This window comes from Chanodichthys erythropterus, chromosome 16, assembly GCF_024489055.1.
Source record: "Chanodichthys erythropterus isolate Z2021 chromosome 16, ASM2448905v1, whole genome shotgun sequence".
Lineage (NCBI taxonomy): Eukaryota > Metazoa > Chordata > Actinopteri > Cypriniformes > Xenocyprididae > Chanodichthys > Chanodichthys erythropterus.
Genome location: NC_090236.1, coordinates 26,424,201 through 26,436,090, shown reverse-complemented (window position 1 = coordinate 26,436,090; position 11,890 = coordinate 26,424,201). Strand labels below are relative to the sequence as shown.

The window sequence follows — 11,890 nt, the reverse complement described above, 5'->3', positions numbered from 1 at the left end:
TATTTTTGTACAACAATTAAATTCATGTTTTATGTAAATGATGAATATGACAAATTATTCCTAAATGGAATCATAGCTTTTTCTTACTCCAAGGTGAAAAAAGTGAATTAAAAAAGTAAAAAAAAAAAAAGGGTTTATAGTCTACAAAAAATATTTTTTTAAAAAGTACAATTTGAATAGGCTACACTATTCAAAATAAACTTCACTGCGTATTATATAATAGTAAATAATGTAAGGCTAATAAAGTTAGGCTATCAAAATGACGTTTAATTCAGCAATTAAAAACATGTTCAGAAGAGGTTTAATTTATTTAATGTAACGTTAATGACACATCTAACTAACAGAATAAAAAAAATAAATAAAGAGAAAGTGAAGGAAAATAACGCCAGACCACAGAGGGTTAACCATAGATGTTTACATCACCAGCGTGCACCGGAAGTAAATCGCAATGGACCGCAGTCAATTTCAAGTTCATGTTGTCAAAACTTTTCGTCCGATGTCTTGTTTTGTGTATTGATCAGAGTCACAGGCGCACAGTGCCATAATGGCACACCGATATCTGCATCTGTCAAGAGGCTGCAGGAACCTTCTCCACGCTCTGCTGCCAAATGTCAGATCAACAAACCGTGTGCAATCGGTAAATGTGCAGCTTGACTGTGTTTCTCTGGATCTTTAATCGTCCATGAACGCATCACCGCCTTCAACATATGCAGTGATATGATGTTGCAAATACGCATATTATCGTTCGTGTCATCGGTTTGTCTTGTCTGCTGCTGACTGCAGTGTTATAGACCGGAGAGTGTGTTAGTAAACAAGGGTCGGCCTGTGTGACATTGCATTGGGTAACACGTTTAGCTCTTGTTATGTCACAGTTTTTCACATTGAATCTGTTATACCGTCAAATCGAACGAAGACAGCGTCCAAAACAACAGTCACTGATTGTCTAATGTTTCAGTAATTCATGTAAACATTGTTTTTATAGATATAAAAACAATTCAGAACCTTCTTATTTCACTGCTTGTTTTAATAGTGGCTGTTGAAAATAGTAGTTACATAATTCCCAGTGAGGTAAAATTACAAATGGCATAACCATTAATAGCACTTTTACACTGAAAAGATACTTCAGGCATTTGAGCTTTTCACTGGCAAAACCCTCTAGAGCCTCTTAAAAAGGCTCAGTAAACCGTAAGTTCCTTCAAGACGTATGAACACTCTCAAAGTCACAGTCTTCTTTCAGTAAACTATGGAAAGGCTTTGAAACACAATATTTGAGGAACCTAGACATTCTCCAAATGGCTTCACTGTATGGCAATCTGTATGACCAAAATGTGCTTTGAGTCTTTTATTTTATTTTTTTGCAGCAGTCTGTTTTTCAGCAGTTGTGATTATTTATTTATATTGATCATCTCAATTAATTTGCTTTTGAAGGTTCAGGGTGTTGGACAAATTGCCCTAGACAGAAGTTCCTTGCTCTCTCAGGTCTTGGGCACCTATAGAAGATTATGCTCCAAACCTCCCAAAGGTGTGGGAATCACATGAATTATGAAATTGAGGTGCTCAATGCTGGGTCTTTCCTAGACTCTTCTGCTAATAATGTTGTATCTTCTTTCATTGAAGGATTTGAAAAATACTTCCCTAATAATAAAAATGGTAGTCCAAAAAACGGTGAGCCCAAGCCATCCAATGCAGAAGTCAAAGGTAATATCTCTCATAAGCTTATTATGCATGTTAATTGGCTTTTATATGATGCCCTTCGACATAGGATATAATCATGCTGTTTTCTGTATCTGTTTTAACCCAGAGCCCAAACCAACCAATGCTCATAAGACCGCTGGTGGAAGTGGAAGTAGTGGAGGAGGAGGAGGAGGAGGAAAAAGAGGAGGGCGGAAAGATGAATCCACTTGGTACAGCCGTCTCCAAAAGGTTAAACATTGTGTAGTAATAATTATAAGTAATATTAGGCTTATTGAAACATATTAAAAAGCTTTTTTACTGAGGCAGATGTCATGATATTTACCCCAAGTACTTTCATATCTTACTACAACATTCATGTTATTTTGAATTTATTTTTCCATTGATTTTAATGTAACAGAAATAGGGACAAATCTTTTCTCTCATATTGTTTTCACCGGAAGACCGAGTAATGACATTTTGAGTTTGAACAATGTAAAAAAAAAAATGTCTTCATGCTCTTTAAAAAAAAAAGAAACATATGCATGGATGAATCGTTTAAAGTAATATCTGTAACATCCGTTGAGTGAATTTCCATTTCATTCAGATTTGAAATACACGCTCTTATTTCTCTGTCACTCTCTTGCAGGGTGATATGCCATGGGACGATAAAGAGTTTCGCATGTATTTCCTTTGTGGAACGGCCTTCTGGGCAGCTGTCACATATTATTTCTTCTTTCGAGATGGAGGAAGGGAGGTCACCTGGAAAGACTTTGTAAATGGTTATCTTGCTAAAGGAGTGGTATGTAATCATATTTAATTTGTTTTTTCAGTGAATGTTGTTTGATGTTTCTTTCTAGCTACAGTTGAAGTTTGACTTGTGAAGTTGTGTATTGTATCTTTTCTAGGTTGACAGATTGGAGGTTGTAAACAAACGATATGTAAAAGTCATCTTTACCCCTGGTAAAACTCCAGTTGATGGGGTGAGTTTTACTTGTTTATTATTTTTAGATAGTCATTGATAACCAAGGCAATGGCAATATAATCATATAAGCACAGACTGAATGGCTGACATACTCTTCCGTTCAAACTTTTGGGGTCATTAAGATTTCAAATAAATGGTGTTCTTTTGAAATTTCTATTCATCTAAGAATCCTAAAAAAGTATATCAGTTTTCACAAATGTATTGTTGACTAATGGATGCTGAAAATTCAAGAATAAATTACATTTTAAAATAAAGTATTGTAATATTTCACAATTTTATATTTTCTTTCTGTATTTTTTCACCAAATAAAGGCAACCTTAGTGAGCAGAAGAGACTTCTTTCAAAAACATAAATTCTTATTGACCACAAATGATTGAGCGGTACTGGATGTGTGGTATACATTTCTCAGGTCTATAAAGACAATCGTGATAATGACACACAGTGAACTGTGATCCTTTCTTCGTACAGCAATATGTGTGGTTCAACATCGGCAGCGTGGACACATTTGAGCGGAACCTAGAGACTGCTCAGCTAGAGATGGGTATTGAAGGAGAGAACAGACTGCCGGTGGTCTATTCCACAGAAAGCGATGGGTGAGATATTGACTTAAATGGGCAACTATACATTTCCTAATGGAAGCAATTTAGAGATAATTTAAAGATGGGACAAAACATAATTTAGGAAAGGACATCAAAATTCATTGTTTTGGTTCAAGTATCATTAGTCAAACCAGAGGTTAAAATGCTACAAAGTTTAGTTTTTTATTTTCAGTCTTATTCTTCTGTCATTTTCAGGTCGTTCCTCCTTAGCATGCTGCCCACCATACTGATCATTGGGTTCTTGCTGTTCATGCTGAGGAGAGGGCCAGCCGGGGCAGGGCGGCCGGGGAGGGGAATGGGTGGGCTCTTCAGCGTCAGTGAGACCACGGCCAAAGTATTACGAGACGAGATTGACGTCAAGTTCAAGGATGTGGCTGGCTGTGAGGAGGCCAAGTTGGAGATCATGGAATTTGTTAACTTCCTTAAGAACCCAAAACAGTACCAGGATTTGGGTGCCAAGATTCCAAAGGTAGCACAAGACTTTTAAATAGCATTGCATAACTGGCTAATTTAGTAAAAGTGAACTGAGATTTCAACAGAATGTTTAATCTTCTTGTTTAGGGGGCTATTTTGACAGGACCCCCGGGCACGGGAAAGACTTTACTAGCCAAAGCCACTGCAGGAGAGGCCAACGTCCCCTTCATCACTGTGAATGGATCCGAGTTCTTAGAAATGTTTGTAGGGGTTGGGCCAGCCAGGGTAAGTACATTTTCTGAATCTTATTATGAGCTTTATGGTCTTTAGTATGCTTTCTTACAAACTTAGTAAACTTAAAACGCTCTCTTTTTGGGTAGGTTCGGGATCTCTTTGTATTAGCTCGGAAGAATGCCCCATGCATTCTCTTCATAGATGAGATCGATGCTGTTGGAAGAAAGAGAGGCAGAGGGAACTTCGGTGGACAGAGTGAACAAGAGAACACGCTCAACCAGTTACTAGTTGAGATGGATGGTTTGTATCTGAAATACAGTAGTTTCCATGATTGATTAATGCTTTGATTTTAGGTGCTTTTATACATTGTAATTTCTTAGGGTCATAAATCCTAATCAAATTACGACTAGTCTCAAACTCTAAGGGCCCTATCATAAATCTGGCACAATGCGGTGCCAGGCACGATGCAAGTTTTTATGCTAGTTTCAGCCCGACGTGTTATCATTTTCACGTCCTGCGCCACATTGTTTAAATAGCATATGCATTTGCGCCCATTTGTGCGCCTATAGGCGTGCTGGTCTGAAAACGAGGTGTGATCAGGTGCATTGTTGGCGTGTTGCTATTTTGAAGGCAACTGAAATAGACTGTGCCATTGACCAACTGAAACCTGGTGTAAAGTCAATGGTGCAATATTTTTTTGCTATTTAAAGAGTGTGTTTGTAATATGTGCCTATATGCGGGTGCACAACTCACGTACACTCTGCTTATTATACACCCAGGGATGCGCAGCAGCACGCAAACATGCAAATATTAAAAATAAAATGATTACAATGTAAAAGATTATTATTGTGTGCATAAAGATATAAATGCTTTGGCGGAATCCGGCTTTTTCCGTAGATGGTCTGGTCATGCGCTTTAACCTCGTGCACAGGCAGATCCGTTTCCTCGCTAGGAAACATTCAGTTTTTCTGCTTGCAAATTCTGCCATGTAAATAGGGAATCCGCCATGGCGCGAGGGAAACTGGCTTTTAAAGGGAATGGGAGATTCCATTTTTGACTCTGGTTTATTGCACGTTATGCCCAAAACACACCCATTACTCATTAAGAAAGTAGGGACAACCCTTTTAGACCATGCGCCGGGTGCATTGACCATTTTTCCCGTCGTTAAACTAGCAAAAGTGGATTCGGACATGCCCTAAGTGGACTTGTGCCATGCGCTTAGATTGTTAAAATAGGGCCCTAAATCTTTCATGTGTAGGATCATAGCAATATTTAAAGTTGGTAATAAAAATGTGATGTAATTATATACGCAAATTTATATCTCTCTCCTGTATAGGATTTAACACTGCTACCAATGTTGTAGTGCTGGCAGGCACCAATAGACCGGATATTCTAGATCCAGCTCTGATGAGGCCTGGACGCTTTGATAGACAGATATATATCGGTAAGAGTTTTTGTCACCTGTCAATGTTTCATTTTTTTTTTTTTTTTTTTTACAGTAGATTTTTGGAGACTTTTGGAGAACTTTAATTGCAGTCTATTAAAACATTTCCCTCATTAAGTATGAATTTATTCTGTAAAAAACATATTTATTGTTTTATAAATAACTATACACTACCATTTAAATGTTTAGGGTGGTTAAGATTTTTTAATATTTTGGAAAAGTCTCTTATGCTCACCATGGCTGCATTTATTTGTTTAAAAATACAGTAAAACAGTAACATTGTAAAATATTATTACAAATTAAAAACAAAGCTGTTTTCTATTTGAATATATTTTAAAATTTATTGTTTTCCTGTGATGGCAAAGCTGAATTTTCAGCATCATTACTCCAATCTTCAGTGTCACATGGTCATTCTAATATGCTGATTTGCTGACCAAGAAACGTTTACTATTATCAATGTTGAAAACAGTTGTTTTTTTCAGGATTCTTTTGATGAATAGAAAGTTCAATTATATAAATAGAAATATTTTGTGACATTATGTCTCTACTGTCACTCTTTATTAATTGGATGCATCCTTGCTGAATAAAAATATTTATTTCTTAAAAAAAAAAAGACTAAAGTTTTCAAATGATAATGTATATTTTATATATTGCATAATGATTGCAGGGCCACCGGATATCAAAGGCAGAGCCTCTATATTCAAAGTCCATCTGAGACCACTAAAGCTGGAGGCAGATTTGAACAGAGAAAGTCTGGCAAGGAAAATGGCTGCTCTAACACCCGGTTTTTCAGGCATGTAAAGACTTTTTATATATTTGGTTTTCAAAAGTTGTTTATGAGCTGTAACCTGAGCTTCACTGATATTTCTCTGACAGGTGCGGACATCGCTAATGTGTGCAACGAGGCTGCGCTAATTGCAGCCCGCCACCTTTCTGATGCCATCAACCAAAAACACTTTGAGCAAGCCATTGAACGAGTAATTGGGGGTAAGTGACAGATGTGAAATTTGAAAATCACACTTTAATTCTTGGTTTAACATATTTTTAGCAAAACGTAATATTTCTATATTATTTCTATATTAATATTTCTATATTATATAACTATGCATGCTAACTATATTAGCATGCATAGTTTTTTTGTGACGTTCATATAATTATAAGACCTCTACATGTTTAGGTCTTGAGAAGAAGACACAGGTGCTGCAGCCAGATGAGAAGAAGACAGTGGCTTACCATGAGGCTGGTCATGCTGTAGCTGGCTGGTTCCTTGAGCACGCTGACCCCTTGCTTAAAGTAAAACTTCCATTTAATCACCTGTACTTTAATACTCCGATACTGTTCTGCACTGAAACTGTCCTTTTTCAGTGTACTCAGCCATATCATTGGTCATTTCAGGTGTCCATCATCCCACGTGGGAAGGGTTTGGGCTATGCCCAGTATTTGCCTAAAGAGCAGTACCTGTACACCAAGGAGCAGCTTTTGGACAGGATGTGCATGACACTGGGTGGACGTGTGTCTGAGGAGATCTTTTTTGGCCGCATTACCACAGGGGCACAGGATGACCTGAAGAAGGTGACACAGAGTGCCTATGCACAGGTGGGTCAGACATTTATGTGATTGCCTGTTTGGAAAGTATCAGTGGTGGTTCATACATAGTAAATAGATAATTTCTGACAATTTGATTTGCATTTGATAGGATTTTACTTCAAGTTTTTTGTTATAATGTATGTAATTTTATTTTCATTCCTTAAGAATTAAAAAATGCATTTGATGCGAAAACAAGTATATATGAGTCAAAATTCAGTGCTTGTAAAATCAAAATTAACTAAAAAAATCCATTAATCATAATCAGCACTATATATATATATTATACACACACTAATGGTCAAAAGTTTTTTGAACACTAAGATTTTTTTTAATGTTTTTAAAAGAAGTGTCTTCTGCTCACCAAGGCTTCAATTATTTGATCCAAAATACAGCAAAAACAGTATTACAATATTGTGAAATATTTTTACAACTTAAAATAACTGTTTCCTATTTGAATATATTTTAAAATGCTATTTATTTCTGTGTTGGCAACTTGGCAAAGCTGAATTTTCAGCATCATTACTCCAGTCTTCAGGGGATGTAACAGTATTATCAATTTCGTGATAAAAGCTTTCTATTTCAGATAAATGCTGTTCTTTTGAACTTTCTATTCATCAAATAATCCTGAAAAAAAAATTGTACACAACTGTTTTCAACATTGATAATAATAATAAATGTTTCTTGAGGAGCAAATCAGCATATTAGAATGATTTCTGAAGGATCATGTGACACTGAAGACTGGAGTAATTATGCAGAAAATTCAGTTTTGCCATCACAGAAATAAATTGTATTTTAAAATATATTCCAATAGAAAAGTTATTTTAAATTGTAAAAATATTTCACAATATTACTGTTTTTGGATCAAATAAATGAATCCTTGGTCAGCAGAAGACACTTCTTTTAAAAACATTAAATCTTCCTGTCCAAAAACTTTTTTTTTTTTTTACTAGTGGGTGCAGGACACTATAGTTCATTTATGTAAGTGAGGAAAGCAAAATAAAATAAACTGTGACATATTATACCCAAAAATTCTTCATACAGTGGACTACCAGTAAAATTGATACAAATTTGGGACCAAAAATTATTCAGACACATTTTTACCTGACCAGTTTTGCTTAAGTGTTATCTAAAATAATAAAGATTATTTTTTTCTGACACAGTTTAACTCTGAGATCTTGTCATATTTTATTACCATTTTTTTATAGTGAATAAACTGTAATAATGAATGAAATGTTCAAGGTGTCTGAATAAATTTTGGTTTGACTGTATATAATTTAAAAAAGAAATACATTTTCTCAGCAAGGAAAAATTAAACTGATTAAAAATGGCAGTGAAGACTGATCTATCTATCTATCTTTAAATATATGCATTGTTTAATGTATAATATTTATATTGTTTAAACAGCTAAGGTAAATAGAGTTGTTGAAAAAATGTATATGGAATATTGTAAAAAAAAAAAAAAAAAAAAAATGGGGTGAAATTATGGTATGTTTATATATCAGTTCACAGACCCCCAGCTGAAAATTGTTACTCTTCCGTCTACAGATTGTGCAGTTTGGCATGAATGAAAAGGTAGGGCAGGTATCATTTGACCTGCCGCGACAGGGAGAAATGGTTCTGGAGAAGCCCTACAGCGAGGCCACGGCACGCCTCATCGACACGGAGGTCAGAGACCTCATCAGCATGGCCTATGAGCGCACAATGCAGCTGCTCTCGGAGAAGAAGGCTGAGGTGGAGAAGGTACAACATTTTACACTGATTCGTTTTCATCACATCATCATGTCAAAAGAACCGTGTACACAGAGCAACTGTGAAACTTAACTGTAATTCTCTCTCTTCACCACTAGGTGGCACTGCGTCTACTGGAGAAGGAGGTGCTGGATAAGAATGACATGGTGGAGCTTCTGGGCCGAAGGCCGTTTGCTGAAAAGTCAACATATGAAGAGTTTGTTGAGGGAACGGGAAGCATGGACGAGGACACATCACTGCCAGAGGGCCTGAAGGACTGGAACAAGGAGCGCGGCAGCGAGAAGGAGGAAAGTACAGAGGAGCAGGTGGCCCGACAGATCACTGGTGGTATGCCCTTCTGAGGACATCCGTTCATTGTGACCCTAAAGGGTCAGAGCACTTATTTATGAGATGGGAAACGCTTGTCTGACACGGACCCTGAGGCAAGTACCCTGTTCTTCAGGAGAGCTGTACTGTAGTATGCATTGGACTTATAGTGTACAGTAGGGTACAAACTTTCATGTGCAGAAGTTAATTGTGTTTCAGCAAAATTGAAACAGCTTTGAAAAGTATGAGAAAATCTTCCGTTGAAGTCAGAGTGTATTTTATGTGACATTTGAGCCAAAAAAAACAGTTCAGCTCAAGGCTAAAGCACTATAGCTTGTCAAGAAATATTCTCTCTAGTCATTTCAATTTTACCTATCAATGACCAAGAAGACATACAATATATCTATATATATATACACACACACATATCTTGACGTTTAACAGGAAACCTGTTGTATCACTTTTAAGCTTTGCCTCAGTGACATGCACAGGTTGTGTTTTTTCTTTCTGTATGTTAATATTCCAGTTCAAATTTTGTGACCTTTCTGAAAGTTCTTTTTGCAGTGCTGCTTGCTTACTGGCTGTCTAAATGACTGAAATATACGATCATGAATGTTATGAACAGTGCACAAAGTCATTTGTGTTAACTAACATACTCTTTACTCTGACAGATATGGGTGTCAGCCTTTGGTTTCAATGTTATTTTATGCAGTTTATGATCACATTCTTTAATTGAATGACAGAGATTTTTGATGTCTTTTCTTCTGTTGAAGTTTATTTGGATCATTTATGGCCCAGGCAGCTGCTCTCCATGATACAGATTGATTAAACTGTAGTTCAAATCTAGTCGCATAAGAAGTCGCATTTGCAATGAAATAGGATGCAAACATACACGAATGCTGGAGCAGTAAGCAGTTCATTATGTTGATGATGAGCTTATGAAGGTGATTTTAAGATTCAGTTACAAATCACAAACAATCTTTGAGGGTTTAAACAGAACAGAACGTGTTGTCCTTTTGTGACTACGGCAGGTATCGCTTGATATTACATCTAAATGTGTATTTTGTTCTGTAGAAAAGGTTTTGAACATGTTTGAAAACCTGAATAAATCTACATAAACTTCAAATGGTTTTTCTTTAGTTCTTGATACCTCTATGCATGGCATGAAATGGCTTCTTTTGTTTGGGTCATCATGGACTTCAAGTTGCTAGGAGATACACAGATCCACAGCTCCAGACTGAAAGAAAAAATAAAAATCTAGTTGGCACTGATTAACAGGAAAGCTTTGAAAACAACTCTTATGAAAAGGTTCTTTTTGTTGACTCCGCCAAAAAGATTCACAAAACAGCCCTTGCTCATTAGTTAGCATTTGAATCAGACTCAGTAAGTGTATCGTTCAGAGTCGTTCATAACTGATTTCTTCATAGATGTAATTTTCTAGTTATGTTGATTTGGAAATGAACTGGAAACTGTTGCTGTGAATTTGACTAACTGGGTGGCCTGTTTTTTCCCCCCACTGTTTTGCAGATATTTACATCAGTGATATTATAAATTAAATCAAAATATTAATAAATACTATAATAGTAATACTAAAATAACACTGATTTACATCAATACATTGAGAATCACTAGAGTTGACAGCATCAGATTAGAACAAATTTATACTGAATACAACTAGAAAAGCATTCTAGTCAAAAAAAAAAAAAAAAAATTTGGCTCCTACACATTTCCTTTTAGGGGCCGATGGCACTCTCGTCATTTTGTTTGTCTGGAGCCCTGAGATTTTAACAAGGATAAATTCCACTCTTTGTTTTGAACTGTTGCTTGAAGCAAATATGGATCATAGTTTTTCTCTCAACAGTTGCAGCGCCCCCATGGGAATCTGGTATGTGTTCAAAGAAAGCATGGGCTTCGTTTTTTTGCATTCACACGAGCGTTCGTGATGAGTGTTCGTGATAAGCGTTCAAAAATACACCACAGCCCACTTCCAATGGCGTAACATTTACTGGAGCGCTCCGTTTAAACAGCAGTATGAATCAGCCTCTCGCCTGCCGGGGAGGATGTCCACATTTAGACTAGGCAAACATGAAGAGGCTTCCCTCGCTGTCTCCTCTGAATCAGCACTAAATGAAAGTCTTCCCCACACTGTGACATCATCTGCATAGATTAGCAGCTCGCCTCGGGAATGTGGGAACTGCTGGAGTCAAAATCATACTGAAAGTGCTTTGAAAAGTCAAAGGAGATTTTGAGTCACCATTTGTCCTTGTCCCTGTATATGTTGGGTGAGCTGGATGATGTTAGACTGTTTGCACTGATCTTACCTGGACAGGAAATTGGACATTTGTGTGTTCAATTTAGCAGACCTCACCTGTACCATTTCCTGGCCAGGTCAAATGATCCTCCTTGAAGGTGAAGTGCGTAATTTCTGCTCCAGTAGCGCCACCAGTATTGTTTTTTTTTTTTTTTAATTTTTTTTAATTATAGCAGAAGTGTTGGAAGTCATTATTTTTGCAATTCTGTAATGTGCCACTTCACATTTGAAGGGAATAGATCACCCAAAATAAAAAATTCTATCCTATCATTCCAAACATTTTTTCTTCTGTGGAACACAAAATTAGATATTTTGAAGAATGTTGAGTTTGGACTAGGGTTGCAAAAGCTGGAAACTTTCCATGGGAATTAACGGGAATATATGGGAATTAATGGGAATAAACAAGGAATTTACAAAGTTACAGGTTAGCCTATAATAGGGTACTTAGATGTAGTTGCAGCATAATTTTGGTTAAAACAACCATATTTATTGCAATTTTAATAATTTTTTCCCTGCACATTCCTCACACAGCACACTACTTACTGCAGGGCTATTGAGGCCACACCCCCTGCATACACTGTGCACCTTCT

At 36.6% G+C, this 11,890-nt stretch overlaps 1 protein-coding gene across 1 annotated transcript; it reads left to right on the top strand.

The window, feature by feature from the left end:
• The first annotated feature begins 444 nt into the window (after positions 1 to 444).
• Positions 445 to 10,289, top strand: afg3l2 (AFG3-like AAA ATPase 2). Its single transcript, XM_067363587.1, has 17 exons — positions 445 to 637; positions 1,429 to 1,522; positions 1,618 to 1,698; positions 1,802 to 1,923; positions 2,321 to 2,473; positions 2,580 to 2,654; positions 3,125 to 3,249; positions 3,451 to 3,724; positions 3,817 to 3,954; positions 4,050 to 4,203; positions 5,240 to 5,347; positions 6,015 to 6,140; positions 6,224 to 6,334; positions 6,525 to 6,640; positions 6,743 to 6,943; positions 8,480 to 8,674; positions 8,782 to 10,289. Exons 1-17 carry the CDS (start codon positions 545 to 547, stop codon positions 9,022 to 9,024), a joined length of 2,409 nt encoding a protein of 802 aa, XP_067219688.1. The 5' UTR covers positions 445 to 544; the 3' UTR covers positions 9,025 to 10,289.
• Positions 10,290 to 11,890: the final 1,601 nt, after the last annotated feature.